The sequence below is a fragment of the Lichenostomus cassidix genome, chromosome 1Aa, assembly GCF_008360975.1.
Source record: "Lichenostomus cassidix isolate B80296 chromosome 1Aa, HeHo_3.0, whole genome shotgun sequence".
Lineage (NCBI taxonomy): Eukaryota > Metazoa > Chordata > Aves > Passeriformes > Meliphagidae > Lichenostomus > Lichenostomus cassidix.
Window position 1 is genome coordinate 21133461 of NC_139480.1, and position 27083 is coordinate 21160543.

Sequence of the window (27083 nt, forward strand, 5' to 3'; positions counted from 1 at the left end):
TATAATCAATATCTGTGTTAAAAATACAGACATTACAGGTCACTTGAAATCACAATCCGAGTTGTAGAAAAGTATGATGATTTTTGTCACACATTTGGTTGTGTATTTTTGCTACCCCCTATAGGGTCTTTAGAGCCGTGCAGATACTGCCATGAGGGATCTAATGCTTCCCAAAAATAACATGTTTTTAGGTTTCAGCTGAATCCCTGTCCTGGACTGGCTGACCTTGCTGCCCACATAACTAAATGCTATTTCTGACTTGCGGGAGGTACTGGGAAGGCCCAAGATGGGAGAGGTGAGGGAGAGAAAGAAGACTACTACTTAAAGTGATGGCAGCAACAGGTTTCTTGTTAGCAGGTAGGTTACCATACTTGACATAACACCTGTGGCACAAGTTTTAGCATTGGGATCTTACAAAGTCTTTGTGTAGACTTGTATTGGTATATTATTGAGTCACACTTGAGTGTTGTGTTGCACTAAATGGGGTGACATCAGGCTGGCTACTGGTCACTAGTGGGGTCCCACAGGGGTCCATCTTAGGCCCAGTGCTCTTGAATATCTTCATTAACAACTTAGATGCAGGACAGGAAGGGATACTAAGTAAGTTTGATGATGACACTAAATTGGGAGGAGCTGTTGGCTCCCTCAAAGGCAGAGGGGCTTGGCAGGGAGACCTTGACAAATTAGAGAGATGGGCAATCACCACATAAAGAAAGACAGGTGCCAGATTCTGCATCTGGGATGGGGCAACCCTGGATGTACAGACAGACTGAGAAATAAGATACTGAAAAGCAGCGCTGCAGAAAGGGACCTGGGGGTCCTAGTAGATGGAAAGTTGAATATGAGCCAGCAGTACACTGGCAGCCAGGAGGGCCAACCCTGTCCTGGGAGGCATCAGGCACAGCATTGCCAGCTGAGCAAGGGAGGGGATTGTCCTGCTCTGCTCTGCACTGGGGCAGCCTTGCCTCAAGTGCTGGGGGCAGTTTTGAGCACCACAAGAAAGATAAAGAGCTATTACTGGCTGTCCAAAGGAGGGCAAGGAAATGATGAAGCACCTTGAGCAGAAGCCATATGAGGAGTGGCTGAAGTCACTTGGTGTGTTCAGTCTAGAGCAGAGGAGACTGAGGGGAGACCTCATTGTGGTCTTCAGCATTGTCACAAGGGGAACTAGAAGAGCAGGGACTTAACTGGTGTCCAGTGACAGGTCACCAGGGAACAGCATGAAGCTCTAACAGGAGAGGTTTAGGCTTGCTATTTAGGAAAAGGTTTTTCATCCAGAGAATGGTTGAGTATTGAGATTAGCTCAGTTGGCTAAAGCATGGGGCTAGTAACACCAAGGGTGTGGGTTCAATCCCTGGATGGGCTATTCATTTAAGAGTTGGACTTGATCGCTATGGGTCCCTTCCAACTCCGAATATTCTGTGACTTGGGAACTCAGGATGTCCTGTGATTCTTTTGAAAGCTTTTGTTTAGAGATTTAAGTGTATAAATCCCAATTAAAATATCCAAACTAGATCTACGGGTACAATGCAGGCTTGCCTTCACTCATGTGTTTTTCAAGACCATTAGTAACATTCCTGCAAGTTTAAAGACAAGAATATAGCTATACCACAAAAACCTGCAGTTTAATAAACATTTATATATGCACTACTTACATTACACAACCTACCTGGTCATAGCTGTTTTTTCATAGTTTTTAAGCTTATACATTTACCTGTGACATCATTATTATAAATGATTAATTACAGATTTATGTAATACTTCATGCAATTGGTATGGGGGAGTAGGTCAGTAGAAGAGAAAAACAGTATTCCGAGGTATTCACCAGAAACTTATTTTCACTGCATTCTTTAGTATTGCATCCCCCCAACTATTATAATTACAGAAATTTTTATATTTTCAAAATTGAAAAAGTGAAAAATATTTTGTTTCATTGGTTGATTTTGAAGGATTTTTCAGTCTTGATAAAGGTAGAAGCTGGTCTATTCCTAAGTAGAACCACTAGATGGCAATCCAGAAGAGGATTTTGCTGAAGTTAAAACCAATTTTCACATGAGAAATATTAAGAGATTACAGACTTGAATGAGGGCCAGTGCTGTCACATGAGTAATGAAAATTAATGGATTTAGGTAATAAGTATTGAGCTGACCTGAGGTATCAAAATAAATTAAAAAATCCCCAAAGTCTGGTATGAATGCTACTGGCATGAAATACTGGAGTTGGGGGTGAAGGAAAGTTGCCAGAATATGGTGGCAGCTATTGGAATTCTTTCTACTCTTCCATAACTGAGACATTTGCTGAACGCTTGTTATTTTCTCCATTTCAAAAGATGTATTTGTCATGTTACTTAAAACAGCTCTCCTATAAGCTCATTAATTGTGCTCCAGGGGAGAGGAAGTGCTTTTCTCGGCCCACTGCTGCTGAAATTTGATATATGGCCTTTTAAAACTGAATTTCACTGAGAGACGCACACTCTCATCTTGCTTTCACAAATGCACATCTATGTCCACAATACAGAACCTAATTTATTTCAAGACAAATATGCTAGCAAGGCATAATTTGAAGACTGACTAATGATTTTGCTTGATTTTCTTCTTTAATTGTTGGAAATACATAATGATGCAAAAGATTTTATCATCTGTTGTATTATGGTAATGCTTAGAGTTAACAAACTTTAGATTTTAAAAACACTTTGAGCTCATCTCATTGAAGTCATCATGTGAGTGTAAAGTTATCTGCAAGGATGGGACCTAATAGAGACAGAGCCTGTTAGAGCAGAAAAATGACTTTCCCATCAACAGAGTAAAGCAGCAAGTACTGAGGGTTTTGTCATTCCTAACCTGCCATCAATGCTGCTTAACCTATCCTGAGTAGCTGTGTTCTGAACCCAAAACCAATAGGAGATGAGTGAAAGCTGCTTTTTATTATTATTTTATTATTCAAGGCTTATATGCCATTTTATTAGAAAAATATTGAAACATCATTGCAATTTAAAAATTTAATTGACTATATAATAGTGACAAAGTGACACAAATGACAGTAACTTTCTATAGGATTAATGGTGATCTTATTCTAGGAGTTCAATCTAGGTTTTAGAAAAAAGAGCATTAGCAGTAGTAATGGAAAATTTCTGTCCTCTTGATGGGGAAGCAGGCCTGTGTTCAAGTGCCTAACAATGTTTGTGAAACGTGGTAACAGAGACCATGGCATACAGTTATTGAATATCAATATAAATTCAATGCTTGCTGAAATGCTTTTTTTCGGGATTCCCTGGAATTGCAACAGAGAACTGCATTTCACATCTGAAAGTTGTGTGAATTGATTGTGTCCCCTCAGTTTTCCTGTAGCATGCTGAAACATTTGCAGGAGTTGTGTCGGAAATGGCACCTCAAACACCAGGAAATTCAAATTCATATGGTTTTCATTCTGATTTACGTGTCTTTAATTTCCACTTAACAGCTGCAGTCCTCATGCCACAGACCTTCCAGGGAGAACAGCACAATTGGGCACAGCCCATGTCACGGGTAGGCACTACCACGGAGCTCAACACTCACACAACACTCTTTCACGATATCCAACAGTTCTGGGGGTTTAGTACAACTACTGCTACTATCTACAGTATAAACTGAAAGGAAAAACGGGGTTTTCATACATTAGTGCCGCTATGGGCTGGTAAGAGCTCATCCTCGCCCTGCTTAGGGTCACAGCGTAGGCACTGGTGGCGCTCCAGGCTTCCGTCACGGCCTGCTGCAGGTGGTGTGGGGCTGGAGGAAGCCAGAGGAATTGCTCGTTTTGTCGCCCTGCTTCCCTTTCCCTCGTCCCTGGTGCGGTTTCCGTCGGCCCGGCCCCGCTCCGCAGTGCGCACGCTCGTGCTCCCCGGCCGCCCAGCCCGGTTGCCGTGGCTACCGCGCCGCCGCCGCCGCGGCGAGCAGCGCCCGCCCGGAGCGCCGCGGGCCGGGGAGGTGCTGCGGGGCCGCGGGGAAGTGACGGGGGCGGGACGGGGCGGGGGTCCCACCTGTGCGCCGAGCGGCGGCCGCTCCCCCGGCCCCGGTGCGCACCGTGCCAGGGACCGCACGCCCGCCCGGGCGGCTTGGCATCAGCCGGACTCCTGCCGGGAGCTGCGTCCCGGGTCGTGAGGGTTTGGTGGTGGCTTTTTGTGTTCAGGAGTATGGGCTCAGGACTATTCCAGCGCGTGTCATTTCGGTGCCAAGTTGGAAAACCGTATAAGGCGTGCTGTCTCTGGGTAATGATCCCTTGGACCGTCCTGTTCCATAGGCAGAGAACGAGAGGTAAAAAGAACTGTGCCGGCTACCAGCCTTGGAGTATTATGTTTGGTAAAGACCAGCCAGAAGTGCTTTCTGTTTGGTGGAAGCAAAGATCTCATGCTGTTCTCAGTAGGCCTTTCGGGACTAGATACAGGAAAAGCTTTTCAGGATAGTAAGTTACCCATAAATCTGGTAGGAGAAATGTGCTAGTATGCAATTTTTAATAGATCCTGTGATTATTCTTACAGAAAGGTTAAAAGCGTGCAAACAATGCTTTAGGAAATGGAAAATGCATCAGATAGTGGCCTTGAAGTTGTTGCATCAGAAGGGTCAGGTGCAGAACAATCACAAGGAAAAACAGTTGGAGAGGCCAAGAATGGCGACCCAGCAGAAAAGCCTCTGCTTCCAGAACCTGCCCCAATCAGCCCATCAGAGAATACAGCAGGTGGGACAGAGACAGGTAAAGAAGTTGCTAAAATGTTAGGCATTAGTGCTTTAAACAGAGATTTTTTTCTTAAACTTGGTTATAGCTTTGTGCACCCCCACACTCCCATTGTGTTTATGCTTGGTGGGGTTTTGTCGTGAAGTAACTTTTTTAATTCTCATATAAAACATGCTCCAAAGATAAGAAATGTATTCTTTATCTCAAGCTGTAGTAGTCATTTTATAGAATGATCCTTATTTCCAGAAACGTGTATGAGTAGGTACATGTATTTTGTATGTGCACTTATATTAACAGTTTAGACTATATCCTAGAAATCACCTTACTATTTTACCTTTCTTAGATTTCCCTGTAACTTACTTGCGACCCTTCTTTATCCATGTCTTTCTTCTGCAGTCCCCCAAATGCTCCATCATTTCTTACACGTGTTCCTTAGTGTTCTGGGTGTCTTTTGTCACTTCCTCTTCCCAATACAGGACCCCATTTTCTTAGTTCTTCAGAGCAGAAGGCAGCATGTACTGTTCAGCACGTGAGCACAGTGAATAACAATTCCTACTATGGACCTGCTGACTACCTTCCTCTTGGCTGGGCTACATTCGGATGCTCTCATTCTGAGTCGATGGCTAGGAATGTCTTTATGTGGTGACAGTATTACATGAGCTATCTCCTTTAAAATTGTATGATAATACTATTTCAGCTTTCAAATAGACTGACTTTCCAGCTCAAAAAACTATGATTATGCTGTGTTGCAGTGTTATAATAAAATCATCCTGGGGTAAACTTGAAAGAGTTATTTATTTGTTTGTTTTGAGAAGCTTCTCAGGAATGAATTTTGTTTTTTTTTTTTAGCAAGCATGATTGAGCATACTGAAACACTCTGTGCAACTGTCCAGTCTCAGAATCAGGGACATTTTCGTGGAGTTCAACAGGATTACCAGATGCCTGATGTCATAACTGTCAGAGTACAAACTGGTAAATGCTGGTTTTGCACATTTATTTACATATACAATTATGGTCTAATCTAGATGTGTTACTAAAAGAAACAATATTTCTATTTTGGAACTTCCATTTTAACAGATTCGGATTCATTTCAAGAAGTAGTTGTAAAAATTGAAAGACCTACATATAATAAACCTTTTCTGGGTGGATTTAGGAATGTGTCAACAGGAGTGGAATTTCATAATGCACGATCACAAACAAAACCCAAAAAACGACCTGACAAAGGAATTCAGTTATTTTGTAAGGAAACACAGGTAAAGGCTTTGTACTGTTTTTTAGAATGTTGTTTTTGCCAAATGGAATAGAATGCAGACATTATTTCTGATAGGAAGGAGGAAGTAAATCCAAAATGAGTGTGCAAATGAAAGTATTTAATGGATAAATATCATTAGTCTTGTGATCTTTATTACAAATAGCTGATTTTGCCACTTACCATAATGAGGAAAAAAATCTCTGTGTATTTTCTTCTAATCTGACATGCATTTTCTCCCCAGACACTTGTGGAAAAAAATAAGCTACAACAAACAAGAAATACAACATCAACACAGATGACTAAAATTGGCCTTTATGTGTCAAACATGACTGACAAACTAGTAAGTCCTGGAAAATATTTTACAGCGGAAGAATACCATAAACGTAGACTTGAAGCAGTAAGTCCTTTTCTGTTTGAAACTATCTGTAAAACAATGTATTATGAAGGTTATCTGAATATTTAATGAATATTCAGATTGTTCAAAGATTTAATTTGAAAGTGAACTGTAAAATGTCTTCTATCCTCATCTTTTGTAATCTTTTAGACACAGGCGAAGCATGTGTTTACTCTGTGGTTTTAATGACATTTGACACCATGCAATCTCCTACATATTAAGAAATCTGAATTTATTGTTTTTTATCTTACACTGACAGTTAAGTTTCCATGTAGAGCATTAAGGATTAAAACAGGCTTCTTCCTACAACATTCTCGTGACCTCTTTGGAAGAACCTAAGCTACATGCTTAATGTATGGCCTGAAATAGATGGAGTATTGGGTTAGGATTTAGGAGATCTGCATTCAGCTTTTGAGTTTTGTGGTTTTTATCTGTTTCTTTGGTTGTTTTTTTTTTTTTAATCAGACTTTCTGGGTTACCTTGGGCAAATCAATCCATTTTGGATTCTGTTCAAGCTCCCAGCTTTGAGACTTAAGGTAGAAGCAGGCTGTTCAAACACAGGCAATGGGTCTGTGGGGTTTTCTGGTGCAATGAGTTGCCTCATGAAGGCGATCCAGATTACAGATTCTGCATGTTAATTGTGCAGAAGATATCATTTAGGCATTCCACAATGCTTTTTGGAAACCATGTATTCTCTGACTGCACATCTAACTCAAGTGTGCCCTAAAATGTGTTAGGTGAAGCACTGCTTTGTAAATGCTCTAGTTACTAATTTGATTGCTGAAAATAAACAGTCTGAATCCAACTGAATGGAGAAACAGCTGATTCCCCAAGTGTCTAAGTAGAATTTGTATTGGTAATTGTATTGACATGGTTGGCAAGATCTTTGAAATTTTCTGGGTAGAAGTTTTCTGTAAGAACTTCTTAAATCTGTCAGCTTCAGCTGATGGCAATAAGCATCTTGTAGAAGTGGAACCCAAGTAGGGAATCATTTCCTCAGGGCTACTGATATGTTTTACTGTGGTCCTTAGTGACACTGAAATCTGCAATGTATCTATAGGTAATTTATAATGCAGAGTAGGGAGACACCAGCTTGGTGTTAGTTCATGTTGATGGATTCACACAGTGCAGTTAGGTCCGTGTTGAAATACTGTTTGAAGATATATTCAAGAGAAGTTTCAGATTAAGATATTACTAGAGACAGTGTAACTGTATTGGTATGATTTTGTGCTTGATAGCTTTCAATGCTGAACAATGCTTAGTATCTCATGGTATTGATCTGACCAAACTGGTTGTAGTGCAAGTGCTAACTCAGCTGGCAGAAGGTGATGCTTGTGCAGTATTTTCTCTAAACACATTGTAGACACTTCCCTAGTCCTCAATAGTCACAGCTTGGGAAGGTAGATGATATAATTTTCTTTTTTAATTTCTGTCACAACAGCATTAGTAATTTCACTTTCATTATTTGTTTACAAATAAAATGCAGTTGATTTTCTGTGGCTAAAAGAAGTTCTGCAAGTGTATCTACATTCCCACTATGTAAATTGGTAGTAAGGTAAGGAAAAGAATAAAACCAGCACAAAGCAAAAGACATTTTTTAAGGGAAGATTTGAAAAAGAAAAATGGATATTTAAATGTAGTTTATATTTTGATTTGATTCTTTGGACCTAGTTTATCCACGGTACTCACTGGTTAAACTCCTGCAGTTACGTAACTGAGTAATAATACTAGTGCTTAAACTACTAGTACTTGACTGATTTTGTAACATATAAATTAGTTTCAGTACAAGACAGATCTTAGAAAATGTTGTTAGGGAGCTGGAGAAAAGAACAGTTAAGAACAAAATATTACGGTGTTTTGTTTTAAATTCACGATTCTTTGGTATTGAATCCCATATAGGTAATAGTATTACAGAAGTATTTCCGTCGTTGGCATGCTATACGTATAGTACAAAATCTGAAGGAACAAAAGAGGTTAACACTGGCATGGGAGGCACAAGAAGAATTACGTAAAAAAAGGGAGCAAGAAGAAAAATTCAGAAGGGAGTATGAGAAAAAACTGAACCCTAAAACAAAAGAAGACTTTGAGCTACTGTTCCATGACTTGGCATGTAAGTTTTCTTAAAGGGATATCCTTAAAACAAGAAATCGGTACAGTCTGCTTGAAACAAACTTAAATTTTGTACATGTTTTTATAGATACTTCCTTTTTTTTTTCTCTACTTACAGTGGAACTTGTTTCAGTTTAAATAATTATTTTACTTTCATCTATTACTAGAAACAGAAAGGCCTTGATGCTCTGTAAGCACTGTTCAGCAATAATTAAACATCCCTGTGTTATCAACATCCAGCACCTTGCAATCTACTCTGAGTAAAAATTAACTCTATCGTAGCCAAAACCAATACACTTTTTTAGGAAATAACTGGCTTGTAGAATAGTGCTATTTGGCAGTTTTATTAACATTTTTTTATTTATGTCTAAAGTTAAGGTCAGCTAGAAGAACGAAAAGGGCTTTTTTTTAGATCAGTTACTTTGATCTTTTAATCTACATTTAAGATGCTGAAAACAATTCTGTGAAGAAATTAGTATTAAGATCCATAATTCATCATTAGCTATAGACTTTTTTATAATGGATTAAACTTTTGCACAGAATTTTACAACATATGACAGAAGTTATTCCTTTTGTCTTACTTGTCTTTTACTGATGTTTCTTCTCCTTTCCAATTCATTCTATGTTTCACAAAACTGTGTTGTCAAAATTTTAACAATCTCTTAGGAGCTCTGCAGGACATGCTGAAAGACATACTTTTCCTGTTCTTGGAGAACATGATGTCTAATACAGGCAAGCACCTCTCAACTTTTCCAGAAGAATAATGTGAATACTGCAGATAATTGGCATAAAGCTTTACAGGAAACTTATGTTGCAAATTGAACAAAAAAACGAGAGTATGTCCTTTTGGAAAAAATAAAAACAATCAAAAGCTGTGGACTTGTACCAGTATATAATGAAACAGCAAGACAAATTTTGGTTTTTTACAATGTCTCTTTTAAAGCCAAAGGCTTGTACTGTGACTTGTAAGAACTTTTACATTATCTAGGCTACAGTGCTTTATGGTCTAGCTCTTTGACAGTTTGGATATTGTATTCCCTGTAGCAGGACTGACCTAATGGATTATTTCATTGCAAAGCCACCTGCCCTACCTTAAACCATCTCAGCTATTTCTTCAGTGGTAAACTGAGTATAAATTTGGTGGTATGTGTTATTCATAGAGCTTAGGATCACGATTCAAGAATTCCCAAGTTATACACTAATCTTTTACTGCTGTCATATTTTGTGTGGCATTGAATAAATTGCTTTGTCTGAATTAGTACATGATTTATAAATACCACTGTTCGTGACAAATGTAAAAATTATTGCTTGTCTTGAACTTTGCAATTGTTGGAATGGTATCTTAATGAGATTTGTGCTCTGGGGTTGTTTACCCCCTCCCTTTTTCTTTGTAGATAGTTCACTTTTCACTTCCCAAGAACCAAGCCTTTTTAAAGGTGTATCTGACTAAGTAATCAAAGTCAAGGCACTCAAATATTTTTTTTTCCTTGCCACTTATGAGAAGTCTTAGTATTTGGCAACTGATTTCCAGCAATATTTTCTTCGAGAAGGTGCTTCCAGGCTAATGTGCTATCAGATGTATGATCCTTTTTTTTTCCTTTTTTAAGTGTGAAGAGTCTTACTTGCAATAGAAACAGCCAAGTTCAGTTAAAGTTATGGAAGAGTGCTGATTTTCACAATATTTTTAGATTTGAAACTTACAGTTATGCAAGTGTCTCTTGCTTAATTTAATGGCTTTGGATTCACAAATAATGAAACTTTCAGCTAAGCACGTTCAGGAATTTCACATCTAGGCAACCTGAAAAAAACATGTGCCACTGCAAAACTGAACAGAACAAACCCCAGTATTTGAAATGTTTTTTTTAATATTTTGTTAAAAATAATGGTCTGGTATCAATCTCACTGTTCAGTTTTTGTTTACTAGTGTTGACTAGTTGCTTCTCTACATGGAGATTTGCAGTCATGCCCTTCATTTTAATAGAGCTTAGTGATTCGAGGAAGTTGAGGTTTTTTCCCTACCTGCATCTGAAACAACTTTTACATTCTTATAGTGCCAACAGTCTACACAAGCTAAATCATTGTGACAGTAATAGAATGAGACTATTGTCCTCCAGGGATCTGTGAAGGTTATTGCTGCAATCACAACAGGGTTACTACTATAGGGTCAGCCAGTACCAGCAATTCCTGGTGGTACAAAAACTTGCCTGTTGACTATGTGGTGCAGTGGAAATCTAGCTATGTATTCAACACATCTGCATAAAGGCATTTATTATTTTTTTGAAAAATATGAACTATTTTGTTTTATAAAAACTGGAAAAAAAATTGTAATGAGTAAAATTTCTGCCTATAGAAGAGATAGAGGGTGTTTTAACAAAGAGGGGTGTTTTAACTTGGTTGCATGTATATGGGGAATCAAGAGGTCATGGTGAGTGACAGCGTCTTCATTTCTGAAAGTATAAAATTGCTTACTGTATTTATTTTCTCCACCCTAGAAGTTGCTGCCCCCTTCAGGCATTATAAAGTTTCATGTAAATTAATTCTATATAATGCTCTTGTTTGCTGAATTGGCTTTATTTAAAATACATATCTTTGGGTTCTCAGAACTTGTCAGACAGCTGTCATATTACAGCTTGAAGAGCCTTAAGAAAATGAATTGAAATGTTTAGAAATGGAAAACATAAGGTATTGTAGATAAGAAGCCACAGGCAGAAAATAAGCCTTTCCTTCCTTTCCCTCCTCCTGCCTCTAATCTTACCTGATTCAGGACGTTACAGGCTTTTTCAGTGCATCTCATATTGGATTGTTTTCTTTTATGCTGGGTTTTGCTTTTGCATAACTGTTCTGGGATGATAATAACACTTTCAGGTATTTTTCAGGAATGTTGATGATTTGGATCTTATAAAATTTCCTACAAAACTCCAGAGGTATTTGAACTGGAGCAGGCTCTTCAGAGAAGCCAGGAATTGTTACAGGATATACAAAGGCAGTAGATACAGTTTGATTTTACAAATAGATTTCTCTAAAGCCATGTAGTCTGTGTATTGGCAGCATAAGTGTCAGGGGTCAGATTCTGATGTTGCTGTCATGACCATCCTGTGCCTTCTTCTGTGGCCACTTCCTCCCACTTGGAGCTTTATGTTGGTGAAGAGGAAAGGCAGAGTAAAGCAATGACTCTCTAATTATTAATGTGCATTCATCTGCCTTGGATGGCAAAAGGTGATACCACTGCAATATCCAGTGTAAGAGCTGTAGTGCTAAATGTGTCTGTCAATCAAGTTTTATTTCGATTTTGGAGGACGTCAAGCTTCTTTAGATTTTACTCATTTATGCAGGGAGAAGCAGTAATATTTTCAGCATTGAGTACTAGTGGTACCACAGAAAGATGCAGCCGTTTCATCACACATTTCCACAGGAGCTAAATTCTTTTCTCACATAGAGCTCCTTTTTCTCCTACTCATTCTTGAGTTTGGAGTACAATTTGGCAGTCTGGAATTGATGTACACACACATACTCTCACAGAACATCTGTAGAATTTACATTCATTTCTGGACCTACTTGCATGTACTGAAAATAGGCATAACAGTCAATTCCCTAAAATGGAAACTGGTTTTAGTGAATATTGAAAGAAAAGTTAATTATGTTGTTTTTTAAATATGAAAGCAGAAGTTTCACTGCAAAGAATCTGTAAAAAATAACCCAAATATTTGTATCTTCAGTATGGATGCAGGAGGAGACTGAGCGAATTAACCAAACTCTTACTGGAGCTGAAAGGAAGGCAGCGCTTTGTGCACTTCTGGAAGAAGAGACAGAGCTCATTGCTTGCATTGGGATGCACAAAATAAATGCCAATGTGGAGAATCAACATAAAGCAGTGCTGCACCTTCTGGGTAAGGTCAGTAATTAGGCTGACTATAAAGAATACCAAAGTTCAGAAAGAGAAAATACACCTGCAAAGTACCAAAAGTAACTTTTGCAGCTTTTAACAGTTAATCATGTGAATGCTAATGTTACAAATATCCAAATTATGTGGTTGTTCATGTCAATACAATTCAGTAAATTTCTTTTTCCAAGCTGAGAATCTCATAGCTTTCAGATTGTTTGAAGGTTGAACAGTGCATCATTAAGACTGTTAACTATAAAAAATATAAACAAATATAAAAAAATATAATAGAAATACGTTATTTTTTAGAAAGTAAATTTGTCATTAATTTCCCAGCTGAGCACGAGCCTCTGGTCATTAAGAGAAAGAATTTATTCTGTTTTCATGTATAAAGAAGAACTTTGAGTCTGATACTGAACTCAAGTTATTAAATCACTAACTTTATTTCCATTAGAACTTTAACTTGAGATTGCATTCTTCCATTGTCTTGGGGATTATATTTAAGGCAAGTGTTCTTCAGTCTTTACTCTATTAAAAAAAAATGAGTGTTCTTCATTCACAAAGATGATTTAAAATGGCATTAAATTCAATGGTATCTTAATGTAAAATAAAAACCCCTCATCATTTTAGGTAGACATCTAGCAATACATCTCCTTAGAAAAAAGTAATAGTTTATTTTCCAGCTGTTTTCAAAGTATGTGACATTATTTTGAAAATAAATACTGGGACAGAAATGGTTTTTAGCTATCTAATCTTTTTTATTATTATTTTTAAATTTTGACCATTTAGCGCTCAAAAGTAAAATGATGGCTTTGTCCAAAAGAGACTTTTTTTCTCTTCTTTTTATTACTGATGCAGGGGAACCGTACTGTACATGTGATTTGATAAAATCTATTACATTTCTAATTATGAACAAATTGCTTATCTGAAATGTTGGTGGAACTGTTACCACATTTATTGCTCTGGTCTGATTGTTTTCTTTCTTACTGCTTTCAAGAATGAAAAATAGCCTGAAAACTAAATAATTAGGAATATTATCAGAGCCTTAAATCATTTCTATGTTGAGTGTTTGCTTTTACAATCTATTCTGTTATCTTCTAAGAAAAAGAAGCCTGGAACAGTCAAAGCAAACATATTTCTCTCTTAACTGACTGCCTTGTTACTTTTCCCTTAAGGACTGATTTCCAATGTCCTACCCTATACAGATTACTTCCAGCACATATTCTGACAAGCTGTACAGTTTTCTTACATCTAGAATCAGAAGCAAAATGTTCTTCAGTACAAGAATTTTCAGTGACAGTTGATGTTTGGAGATTCAGGAGACACATCAGGGACAACAGATGTTCCAAACAGCGGACATTTTTCTGAAGCAGTTACTACTAACTTATTTATTCCTATTTTAAATGTATAAATTATGTTTTTCATGAAAGAGACTGCATTCTTTTTAATTTTAAAATCTCATGAGCTTCTGAACTAGTGTAACTTCTAGCATTTTTTTATCATGTCAGCTGAAGGGTTTTATGTGTTCTGAACTGTTGATGTAGATAAATAACAGCTTAACTCAGCGGTAGAAAAAGTAATAATTTCTGCATTTTTAAAAAAGATACATATAATTTTGTAGATTTCAAAATTGAATGGATGGTTTGCTATGACTGTAACAGTGCGATTTAAGCACCTTAAATTACAGTACAAAATGTATTGTTGAGTGCTTGATTGGCAATTAGTAAATTTTTTCTTGAACTTTGAGCTGGTCATGTTGATCTGGACACTTGCCAGTTAAAGCTGGAGTAATACCTTTCACATCTGAAGACTGCAAGCTGCAATAGCCAACGTGGTATGAAACTTGCTTTTCCATGGAAACCTTTGTTCCCTTCTTTGCTACTTTAAGCATGTACCTCCACAGACATGTGTGCTCTTATGAACGTTACTAGTGCTTGTGTGTCCACAAAGTTCCAGGCAGTTCTTTAGGCTGAGCTCATTCTTTTTCAGCATTTGTACTTTGAAGAGGAAGTATTTGATTAAGCTTTTATACAGCAATCGTATTTTCTTAAAGAAATTTGTATAATTTTTAACTATCACTCAGTTCGTACCTTTCATGCTTTGTGCTATTTCTGCACATATCCGACGGAGTTTTTTTTAATTTTACTTACCTTTTTCTCTCTGTCTGTGGGGATGTTTCTCTCCTCAGGCACTTTTTCTGCTTTCATGCATTGGCAGCAGAGTGTAGTTACAGTCGCCTTGCTTTCTGAAGTAATGCAGATAACAGGATTATTGTAAATTCCACAGCACTGCCAGCAGACTAAAAGACAAGAAAGTGCTGGAAGAAGATCTCAAAGTTTTAGTTTTTCTTGCATCAGTCTGGAGTACAGAAAAATAGTTCTGAAATCAGAGAACTTGGAATTCTTTCTTTTTTCAGTAAAAGCTGCATATTTTTACATCTTAAAATATTTTTATGTCATACCCAGATATGACAAGGTAGTAAGAAAAAATACAGAAGTTACGGAAAGAATTATTTATAATATCATAATTCGTCTGTGTTAAGGGTTATTTGCAGAATGGGATACCAAGACTGCTTGCACATATTTAGTTCGCAAATTTATCAGAAGAATGTAATTTTACTATTTCCTAGGGTATACTCTGGCCACTGATTCTTCCAATAAGCAAATGACCTTTCTGTGTTATTTTAACTGATTTCATTGAAGAGGATCAAATGTGGGTACTGAATTAACTACTATGTGGAGAACAGTGGACTATCCCAGTGTAACATACACGGGATTGACAGCATGATAGACCTTTTAAACTGGTGTCAATTTTATTATTTGCAAAGTGTGTGGGGGGTTTGTTTGTTCAGGGTTTTTTGGGGGTTTTTTGTGTTTTGGTTTGTTTTGGGGTTTTTTTTGGTTGGGATTTTTTAAAGAATTTCTAGTATTGTACAAAGATAGTGAAACAAAATGAAGATACAGTAGAATGTTCCCTATTTATGACAGAAAATTGCCCCATTACAGTTTAGCAGAAATTCAAAGATTTCACTAAGGAATTAAGAGTTTGTTTTACTAAAGTCTGGTTTTGTTATTGCATTTCTTCATTTTGGTTCTGAAATGTGACCTCTGATTAACAATATCTCCTTTAATTATAGTTCTACCCCAACTGGTAATGCAATTAAATGTCAGTAATTCAGTGTTAAATCCATTTAAAAATTATTTTGTCTTTCTTTTGCCTACCTAACTTTATAATTTATTTATATAAAAGTGAGGAAAAGTCTATTTTGATTGTGGTGATAACAAATCATATCTCTTCTAGCTATCTAATATTCTTGGTATTTTTGTGACATATAGCACCACAGCAAGCCTATTTTGTCAAAATAATGATTACCCCTGCCAATGCTGGGGTAATGTCCAGAAAACTACTGGGCATGTGAATGATGCATGAACTGTTGCTTCATTCAGTCACACCGAGACTGCAAGGTGAAGTATGTGAGTGTTAGTGAACACTTAAGTTCCAAAAATAGTGAAAGAGGATAATTAATACACAGAATGAGGTTTCAAATACCTCTCCCAATCAAGAAAAGGAAATGGAGTTAAGTAATGATGGGAAGGAAGAGGCTTTTGAAAGCTAACTCTATTGGATTGGATACCTATCTCCTTATGTAACAGAGTGATTTGCAACAAAAACCAGTCTTCTGGAAAGAAGAGAATGGTTGGACTTTTCAGACCCAGTGGGGCAGTACTTCTTACTGTCTGTACAAGTTAAAGATGTGCAAAGAGACAATTGAAGCATAAGGATTATGGTATGTGGTCAAGTTAGCAAACAAGAAGCTAGATGAAGTATCTGATAGACTGTAAACACATACCTCGCCCTAGCTCTAACAAGGTGTACTCCTATCTGTCTCTGCAAGTGGCATAACTAGAACAGTTCCCTGGAGATATTTTTTACTGCAGTAGACTTTAAGGTCTTAAATTTGCAATATTTACACAGTCAACAGACCTATTGATTTTTACTGATAGTTTGAAGGGATTTATGACTGCAAGGTGAAATACAGAGCAAATGTACTCTAACACTACTGTCAGTAAATTCAGTTTAAAGAAGTAGAGCATATCCCTGTAGGAGAATATTATTTGCTTTTAATATCCTGTAAGTCAAAATTTTCATGACCTGCAGCTTTAAATAAAGTGTGCAATTGAATACTTGCTCTGGTGGAAGAGGTGCTGTATCAACATCAACAACAGAATTAGCCTTTTGCATTAATCAAGCATTAAGTCCCTATTTGCTGTGATGAAACTTGATGTAACATAATGCAATTGTCCAGCTGGTGGTCAGATTTTAATAGCTTAGAGTTCTAAAAATTGTTTCTGAAGTGTGCACAACCTAGGAGATGGAAAGCATATGATGGAAAAATCACTGAAATGAATACACAGAGCACGCTGCGTGGCAAAGAGCTACTCGAAATCTACCGCAGCATGTGCACAAAGGACATCCCAAAAGATGAAAGAATAGCTCTGCTGTTAACACTAAAATGTACACTGAAGGTAAGTTTTATTTTTCTATTTATGTTTAGCTTGAAGCTGTACTTTCCAAAGATACTGTCACTTAATTATGCTGACATGCAAGCAATGCTGCTGCTGGCAGACAAGTGCCACGATGATGGGCTGGCAGCAAGAGAGCCTTGTGTACTGTACATGGCATGAGAGTGTAATTTACGTTCCAGACGCACTCCAAATTCATATTTCACTTTGTCATATGCGCATTTTTCAAGTTTTGTTAGAATTTTAACCTCATGGTTTTAGACTTCCTTGTATATTAATATATAATACAATTTTAGTACAAAGTTTAGTTTACATATAGCAATCTTACGAAAGCGTGGCAGAGATGTATGTGGCGATTACCATTTATTTTTTCTCAGTTCTTTGAAATACCTGTTTAGAACCTTATGTATCAGTTGGTTTGGACTACCAGTTTTATGGGTAGCAAATACTGATTTTTTTCTTCTTCTCTTTACCCCTCACTCCCCACCCCTACTGTTGCTGCTAGTGTTCCTAATGAATTAGAAGCTTGTTGTGGTTTTTTTTTTTTAGCCTTTTTAATTGGTTTTATTTATTTATTCACGTGCAAAAAGAATGAATTTCAAGGTCCTTTCAGGATGATACTCTTGACATCAGCCTGGAATAGAATGCTGCTTCCTGCTCTTATTAAAACAACCAAACATCTTGCTGTTTGCTTAAGTAGTGCTAGTGTTTGATCTAAAGTCAGGATGGTGTTGGAAATACTGCTGGTTTATGAACTCTTGCCCATCTTAATATAAGTCAATGTTGCTGTAGTGAACAAGTGAATTTCTGTACATTAGCACTCTCTTTTACCTGAGAAATTGTTGAACTCATTCACCTCTTACATCTCTCTCTCTAGAGCATCTCCTGTCAAACATTTGAGATACTGAAGTGACTAATTTCCATGCATACTGTCCAAGTCCCCCATGCCTTTTATGTGATGGCTTTTTTGGGGGTTTTGTGGTATTTTTTTTAAACCCATCCACATTACACCTCCAATCCTACAGCCAAAGGAAGCTTCTTAGGGAAATATTTCTTTGGGCTTTTGAAGACTTAAAATTTTGCACTTGTTGTGTATCTCTGCTAAGCATTTTTTTAGTGCTTCCGGGCTTACAGTTCTTCACAGCTTTGATATATATAAACACGCCACTTAAAACAGAATCTATAAGCATTCTCACTTTTGTAGTTCTTTACAGTTGTTTTACTGGAGATTGTTTCCCTGAGACACTAATGAGTTCTTCTGTGAACATATTCTTACATGAACATACAGAGGTATGAACGGTAAAGGGCACAGAATTCATAGTTTCGTTTCATATCTGCATTGAATTATTTTGTTTGTTTGTTTCTTTATTGTTGTGGAGTTTATTTTTCTTTTTCTTTTTTTTCAGGAACATGAATGTAAATTAACACAGGAAATAGTGGCATTAATTGACAGGGAAGTTGATCTTATGTCAAGAGAGGTGAAAGAGTGCAACTTGGAAGGACTGAGGCAAAGAATTTGTACATTATTTCTTCAGTATGTTAAAATTCCAGAGTTCAACCCTGAAGTTGCTGGATTACTTAAGGTATTATTCTTACTTTGCGCTCTGACATAGTGGCCCTTGAATTAATGAGAAGGGGAATGGAAAACTGAAAAAATTGAAAGTTTTTTTGTTTTACATTTTGCTGTAGAATTGGTGGGGGAGTTTCTCAAGGTGTAAAATGTAGCAAGTACATAGGCTTCACACAAACAAATAAATTTATACAGTCATATTAGGAAGCACGGAGCATAGACATGGTTATAAGAACCTGACAAGTGGCTGCTAGCACTGAGAGAGCCCAGGAACTCCTGTGTCTGAAATAAAAAATCTGAAAGGTATAATGGTAGATCTTACGGGATGGTGTCCATAAAATATAATAGCAAAGGGGTGCCAGTATACTGAGAGAGAGAAATTTGTGTTTTTTCCACTGCTCAAGAGGCAGCATGCCATGCATCCAGAAAGGAGGAACATTGCCCATGCCAAAGTGATGTCCAGTGAGCTTACACCTAAGCAAGAACTGTTCCAGACTTCTGTTGTAGACTCAGCAGAAGATGTTGTGTGAAGAGGATGTAGTTAGTTTTGTGTGACTGTTTTTCTTTTCTGACTACAGATTACAAATAAAAATATGATTCACCATCATATGTTGCTACTTTAAGTAGCAATGTCTATTCTGTATCTATCAGAAGAGGATTCCTCATACAGTGGTCAATGTTATCTCAGGAGTAGAGAATCTGCCAGATTTAGATGAAGATGTTAGATTTAGAACCAGCTAGCAGTTATTTTTACACTAGTTTTATTAGCAGATGCATCATAGCAGAAACTGGAAATTATCAGACTACTCAAACTATCCAGTTACAGACTTGGTCCCTCTGCACAGACTACGTTACATTCTTTCCAGAACCCAGAAGGAGTATGGGGATGAGGAGGTCACTAGCAAGTTTAGTTTATTTTCTTCCCCTATGTTGTTTTGGAACATGTGGTTCTGATGATTTTGTATTCTTATGCCAAAATATTAATATGCCCATAATCTCAGGGTTTTATCTTTGACATAAAGGGCAGATTCTGCATGAAAAATCAAATGCAGAAAATTTAATTTCTGTTTTCTCTGTGTTGTCATCTTTCCAGCATGGCTGACAATATGCATATATAAAAGCACAAGGAAGAGTACTGGAACATAATGTTTAGGATCTTCATATTGCTTAAAAATGAACTGACAGATTTATATAACTGATTTTAACTAGTGCAGTAAGAAAATACAGAGAATTTTGGTATCGTATCTAAGAAAAGTCACAATTTTTTTGGGTATTTTAAAATAAATGCTGCTAGCTTTTACATATTAAAATACTTGCATGAAGATATGTAAAATGTATTCTGACAGACTTAGAGTGACATGCAAGTGATACAAAGATACCTTGTGGTAAATTACCTTTTCTTTTTTAATTTTTAGGTTCCACAAGATCCCTTAAAGCTTTATAAAGATATTTACCTCTGTCATAGCTGCGAAAATTACTTACCATCCTCTGAGTTTCCCATTCCTGCGAATTCCCACACCATTGGCAGATGTCGCTCATGTTACCAGCTTGATAATGAGGCTCGCCGAAGAGAAACATATTTCAAGTACAGACTTATACTAGAAGATCTTAGGAAGGCTGAAGTTGATTATCAGGACGGTGCTAAAATTGTTTACTTAATTCAGGTACTGTTGGAAAGAGTACTGCTGATAATAGTAACCAGTGGCTTTGACTGTATGTCCTTGATTTTGTGTATGTTGTTGACACGCTGAGAAATAGCTAAAAAGCTACAACTTCTTCCTGTGATATGGGATGTTCCACACCATAAAGAAGCAGCTCTTAAGCTCTTGAAACATAGGTGTACTTTGGAAAGTGGTTTGCAAGCTAGAGACTAAAAGAAGTCTAGCTGACAGGTCAAAGAATCAGATGTTCCAAAAACTATGCTAAAAGTAGTTGTGTATATCTAAATGCTCTTTAATCAAGTGATGATATGACATATGGATAGAAATTTTTTTTTTACCCAAAGTTTTATTTGGATTTTTACATGGTTGCAAGAATGAAACATGCTTCTTTCTTTTTAACCGTGTTTTTAATTTCAGCTTCCAGATATGCAGTACATAATTGAGAACATATGGAACCGTCAGTCAGCTCTCAGTGCCCGCAGTGACCTGTATGATTTGGTTATGGTCAGGTGGAATAAGAAGTGTGAATGGTCTCCATGGAACACTATTCTCCTCACTAAAGAAGAGGCAGATGCACATCTTAAGCTGTGTAACCTTCAGAAGGTAAAATTCAATTAGCCTAATTTTTTGCATTATTTATGTTATGTTTTAATAGAATCCTGTGACTAATTATGTTGGGCCAAATTTAGTTGTTACACTTGTCCATGTTTAAATTGGTTCATTGTGACTACTTAAATGATTGCATCTGTACTATTAAAATGGACACTAATCCAGAAGGCATCTGGCATGTACAGCTCATTCCATGTACCTGAACGCTGTCTTGCCCTGATTTTTCCTCCTGAAATGCAAGAAGCTAAGTGGCCTCATCCATGCTGCCTACTGAAAACAGTGCCATGCATGCACTCTTCCCCCAGATCAGATCAGATCAGATCAGACAAGAGCTAGCCTGGATGAAAAACATATTCAAGACTAACCATAAATACAGTTACAGTTGTGTTCCTATGCTCTTGCACATGCTCTGGCCTCATTAGTTTCTGGTCTTATAAATTTCTAATCAAATAGCAGAATGGCTCTTTGTCTAGAGCTTATCCATTTGCTGTCATAAAATTTGTCTCTACTTTCTTTCATAGATGTCATCTAAGTATCCCTTACAATGCAATCTTACAGTTTGCAATTAAGCAATAGATACATAATTTCTCTTCTGAATTAAAAATACATAGGACTGTGTTGAAATCTTCATCAAAACTGTAATTTTACACCAATCCCCCCCAAATTACATTTCTAAACATGGTAGTCTGTTAAATATCTCTCCACTGAACATCATATGTTAAGAGTATTTAGTTCTGTAAGGCACAGGAGAATCCTGTGAGCTCTGCTTGTCCTGCAGTTAATAATGTATTATTAAACTTTTCAGCTCCAGGTTAGTGATTTATGTAAGTAGTGATCTGTAGTCATTGTTGCCTAGTGTTCAGGGTGTTCTTAATTCAGTTTTTAACACAACATTGTGTGCATCAGAAATGCAGCTTGAGCTGTTACGTATTGCCCTTCTTTCTGAAAGTCTTAAGAGGATGTGATAGCTAAACTGACAGCAAATTAATTGCTCTCTTGAAAGTTTTGCTCTATGGATGAAATATATCAGCAGAATCTAAAGGTAAAAGGAATTCTGCCATCCATTATATTTTGTCTTCAAGCAGACACATTCATGTGAGCTTTAGCTTTAGATGGTAAAATCAGTTTCAAGCTGGATATCCCTTTATTGACTCCTCTGACTGATGTGACTCAACAAGGCTATTCAGACAATCTGAATCTAGTGATGCCCATCAGAATCCGTCATTTTCTGTTACCGGCATTACAGCAGGCAAAGACGCTTATTAAGCACTTCTCTGGTTTGATGCCATAAGTCTGGATGTTATAATCAAAGAAATGGCATTAACTTGATTAAGTCCAGAGCTTCAGTGGATAGGGTAGTTAGGTCACAACAGGTAAGCTACACAAGCCTACCTAAAAATGATGAGGTAGTTTCTTTACCTCTTGCAACAAAAACAGAAGTGAACCAGCTGTAGTGAGGAGCCGCCTTTCTTCACTGGTAATGACCAAATCTTTGTTTCAAAAAAAAAAAAAAAAAAAAAAAGTGAAATAAGGAAAATGGGACAAAGATAGAATGTTGTAAGTTGAATCATTGTTTCTCATTCACTGAAACAAAAAAGGCCGCTCAAGATGTTTATTTAATAGCAATTATTCATAATGATGACTATAGCAATAGCAAAGGGTTTTTTCAACTAAATATTTGGGTTATTTATTAGATCATCCAACCTACTGCTAATCACTAGAAATTTGGGCAAATGTCACCACTGTATGCAAATACTGACTGAAATGGTGCAAAATACTTCCTGCCATGATTAGTTGTGAATAATAACTATGATTCTTATCAAGGAATATCTCTATAATCTTCACCATGCAAATGTTGATATTTAAGCATTGCCTTATTTAATTTCCAAATGTAGATACAAACTTTCTTACCTGAAAAAAAGAAATAAATAAGTTTTATCTTGAATGGATAAAAAAAGTTATTCTGGTTTTAAAACATGACTAATATTTCACAAGGAGTGATTTTCACTACTGGGCCGTAAGAAAGTAGTATAGAAATACAAAATATTTAATTATGTATATATACAAATAAATTACCTACATTAGTTGATTAAAGGGCCACTATTTATAATGTCTAAAATATGAAGCAACACATAGATTTCTAGATATTTTAATTGTATTTATGGGATTTGAATTTATTTTTCCTTTCAGGCTTATGAAGCTCCATTTATTGATGGAATAAAACAAAAGCATATCCGGGCACAAAAGTACTTTGCTCAGATTCCTGTGATGTCATCATTTTTGCATAGAAGTAACAATCAGGCTAATGCAAATTCCTACAAAAAACATAGTTCTTCGAAGTTAAAGAAGTGAACTAAGTTATTAATACCATTTCCTAGGTTTTAAAGAAATATACTTTTTCATCAGCACTTTAATTGTATTAACACAGATCAAAATAAACTTCTGAGGATAAAATAATTTGATCTCAATCAGTTAATATAACTGTATTTCATGTTTCATAATCTCATTAAAAAAATAAAGTGTTGTTATTGTGCTTTGCAAATTCTCAATTTTTAGAGCAATGATTATTTTTCTGTGTATTCCTGCATTGCTTGGAACATTTTGTCTATACTGTAATATTCCTGCTGGGCAAATTCTGTTAATTCTTTGTCACCCTTTAATTAGAAAAAATAGTACTATAGCACTGTATTAAATTTATTTTTTTTCTTTAAGCATGTCAGGCAGAAAACACCTCAAGCCCTGGATTCCTTCAGAACAACAAAATAGATATACCCTTGCAGATATAACTGCTTTGTTCTGCAAACATTTGTGCAAAAGAATAACTTTACTTTTTACAGCTCATCTAGATGGTCATAGTGGAACTACCAGCATGTAATTATTGTATCCAAGATCTTGAAATTACTGTAATTATTAAAATTTTAATATTATAATTTAAATACCATTATTTGAAATACACAGTTCAGACTGTTTGAAACGTTTATTTTTGAGGAATTTGTATTATTTGAAGAAGTAAATTCTATCTATAACTAAAAAAGCTTATGTTTGATTATAGTTACAGAGGAAAACATGGCATGATGTAAATTCAAAAATCCAACAGAAAGTTGCAAGGTTCTTCTAAAAACCTCTATTATGGATGTGTTTTTGAGTCAGCCTTCTGCTCTGACAAATGAAACCATCTAGGAAAAAGCAGTAACATTTGCAAAGAGAAATAAGCACACACTGGGCAGCAAACAGCTGAAAACTGGATTGACTCCCTCAAGAGAATATGACCTGTAGAACCAGTACCTTGCTGATCAGTGTCTCGAGATTTGGACGGTGCAGGCCTGGCCAATCTGGCCTAGGGGGAGGTTTCTGACTGACCAATCTGGGTGACCTTTGAAAAATCTATATATATGATGAAATCAAAACAATAAAGGTCTTTTCCTTCTTGCCACTGAGAACTGGGTTCTTTTCTCTGCTAGCGGCTTGACAGCGACATAGAACAGATTAAATTCTTTAAAAGCACAGATTATCATCTTTGCTTGTATTTCAGAGAGTTACTCAAAAGATGGTTTTAGACTCTGTTGGTAAAAAAGCCTTTTGGAGCATAGATCTGTCGCTGTTGAGCTGCTAGCAGAGAAGGAAAGCCCCGATTCTCAGCGTGGCATAGAAAAAAGTACTTTATTGTTTGAATCCAACATATATATAGAGTTTTCAAAGGTCACCCAGATTGGTCAGTCAGAAACCTCCCCCTAGGCTTGATTGGCCAGGCCTGCACTGTCCAAATCTCGAGACACTGTTTTTAATAACATCCAAACTTTATCTTTGTTTATAAAACACAAAAAGAATTCTCATGGGAAAGACCTGTGCTAGCCACATAGATCCTTCCAGGATAATGAGAAGAAATGACTACAAAGGGTCAGTACCTCTTCAAAGGAGAATAGACTGTGACATGAAATTCTAACCTTCTCTATTCATTTGTGATAAGTGGCTGAAGTGATAAGCTTATCAAGTCTCTTAAATCATAGCTTAGAGGTTGAGCTCATTAGGAATCCATACTCCTGAAACACTCCTGAAAGGCCAATGAGAGATACTGGGATTGACTCGTCCCCAGGCGTAGACTCTCACTCCGCGGTTAAGGGGATCAGCCCTTATGACATATGTCGCTGTTGAGCCACTAGCAGAGAAAAGGATTCCAGTTCTCAGTGTAGCAAGAAAAGGCATTTATTATTTTGATTTCCATATATATATAGACTTTTCAGAGGTCGCCCAGATTGGTCAGCCAGAAACCTCCCCCTAGGCCCAATTGGCCAGGCCTGAACTGTCCAAGTCTCGAGACACTGTTTGAAAAACATCCAGACTTTATCTTTGTTTATGAAACACAGCAGAATGTTCTCATGAGAAAGACCTGTGCTAGCCACAGACATGTACGGCTCCTTCTGCACTAGCAGAGAGATGAGGCCAATCAACACCTTCTCTTACCTCACAGGCCTCTTGTGAGCTGGAGTTTTGGAGCATGAATCAAAATTTGCCTTCTCCCCACTTCCGAGACCAGTGGCAATCCATTTCCAGAGGGAAAAGTTCTAGCTTTCTTCCCACATGCACAAGTGATTAGTATGGTAATTTGCAAGGAAACACACATGTTTTGCCTCCCCACTCTCAAGAGGAAAATTCAGGCTTTTTTCAGGATTTAAATTTCCCTATTTATATCTCAAAGGAAGAAGAACTCAGAGTAATTGTTTTCTCCGCCACACAAAAATATGTCCCAATGAACAAAATACTAGATCTCTTCTTAGATAATAAAATTATTGTAAACAGTGATAAAGCAGGGTTCTAAATTAAATATGTGAGGGTAGCAAAAGAGGTGTTGACTCCCATTTGGCGTATGGAAAATACTTTTTCATTAGGAAATTATACTAATAGTAACTGAGATGAAAGAAAATCATCCACATCTTGGCTTCTTTTAGTTATTTTTTTTAAGGACCTAAATTTAAATATGTCTATTAGCTGAGCCAGGAGAAGTTCTTTAATATGCTGCTGTAGTACCATGTTAGCTCCCAAACCTGTTACTTAAGGATCAAATTTGCATGCAAAATGGATGGGAGTTATTTCTGTCACCTAGATATAGATCTCCTAGCTTATCTTGTACTGTCAATTGTCCTTATTACAACAGTCATCCCTGGCATGTCTCGCAGGCCTAAATTTACCCTCATCATTCACACTTCTTTTTTGAATCTACATTTTTTACATCAGGAATGTAGAATTCTGAAGTTGAGAGTTTTGGTGAAGTTTTGGTTGCTTGTCTGAAAAGCAGTTCATAAGCAAAAGACATTAGGCTTCCATCATCTTGGTCTCTTCTCTCCAATTATTTTTTATGAGTTCCATCTTTCAGCTCCAGCAGGGTAAGAAATACAGATGATATGTGATAGGCATACAATTGTAAAAGAAAGCATGTGAAAATCCAGAGAAATGGCTAGAAGTGGAATGCAAATACAAAGTTTGTCAATATTATAGCTGCACCTAATAAAATTATTTTGGTTAAGTGGGGATGCATGGTATTAGAGGTATTTCCTTCTTCACTGGCATTTCATAATGATTTCACAGTAGTTTGATTTGCAGTATTTTGAACCTCTGCTGCATTTTTAAAAAATCTTCATAATCAAGCAGTTCTAAGGCTGGAGACAAGATCACATGTGAATTTTCCAGAAAAAAGCCCTGTGGAAATGCAACAGTAAACTGTGTGCTTTTGTCTATACTGACAGACATTAATAAAAACTGGGTTTAGGTTCCTGCTCACATATAAATAAACCACTTTGATCTTGTCTAATCTGAAATGAAAGAATATTTTTGTTAAAATCTCTTTGCAATATGTGCTTTTTTTCCCCTATAATTTGGCAAAAAAAAACCCCAAAACTTTATTTTTAAGAGTGAAAAAAAAAGGAGAAAATATATGCAGATATATTTGTGAGCTAAATTTACTGAGTGAGACAAATTTAAATCCCACTCGATAAGTTCTTCCCATTCCTTTTTTTTTTCCGAGCTTTCTTTACGTCAGTTGTTCCCAAACTGTTGGACATATTAAAAAGGAAAAGCCAGTTTGTTTTCAGTTAAAAGTTTGTTCTTAAGTGATATAGTAATCTGAGAGGAAACAATCTGGTTTTGTTTCAAGAAGTTTTAAGACTGTTTCTGTGAGGCAGAATACAGAGTATACCCAGCAACTGTGCATGTCTTGGAAGCACGTAAGGGTGAAGAAAAGGCGAAGCTCAGTAAGTGATGATGGGGTCTTTGGGGATCAGAGCACAGACAGAAACTGGGTGGAGTCCTGTGGTTTGTGTTGCATGGCCATGGGGAGGAACAGGAAGTCAGGGCAGAAACCATGTGGTTGCATTCTGCTTGTTG

The 27083-nt window shown here is 36.9% G+C and overlaps 1 protein-coding gene across 5 annotated transcripts; it reads left to right on the top strand.

The window, feature by feature from the left end:
- Positions 1-23385, top strand: IQUB (IQ motif and ubiquitin domain containing). 5 transcript variants are annotated; one of them, XM_085042070.1, is made up of 12 exons: positions 1-357; positions 4514-4725; positions 5557-5679; positions 5785-5960; positions 6201-6356; positions 8253-8463; positions 12179-12354; positions 16698-16868; positions 18272-18448; positions 19851-20099; positions 20514-20699; positions 22896-23385. In XM_085042070.1, exons 2-12 carry the CDS (start codon positions 4548-4550, stop codon positions 23055-23057), a joined length of 1965 nt encoding a protein of 654 aa, XP_084898196.1. In that variant the 5' UTR covers positions 1-357; positions 4514-4547; the 3' UTR covers positions 23058-23385. The 5 variants fall into 5 exon arrangements, with proteins under 5 accessions (XP_084898196.1, XP_084898203.1, XP_084898187.1 ...); XM_085042077.1 differs by lacking the exon at positions 1-357 and adding an exon at positions 3886-3962; XM_085042061.1 differs by lacking the exon at positions 1-357 and adding an exon at positions 3998-4289.
- The last annotated feature ends 3698 nt before the right edge of the window (positions 23386-27083 follow it).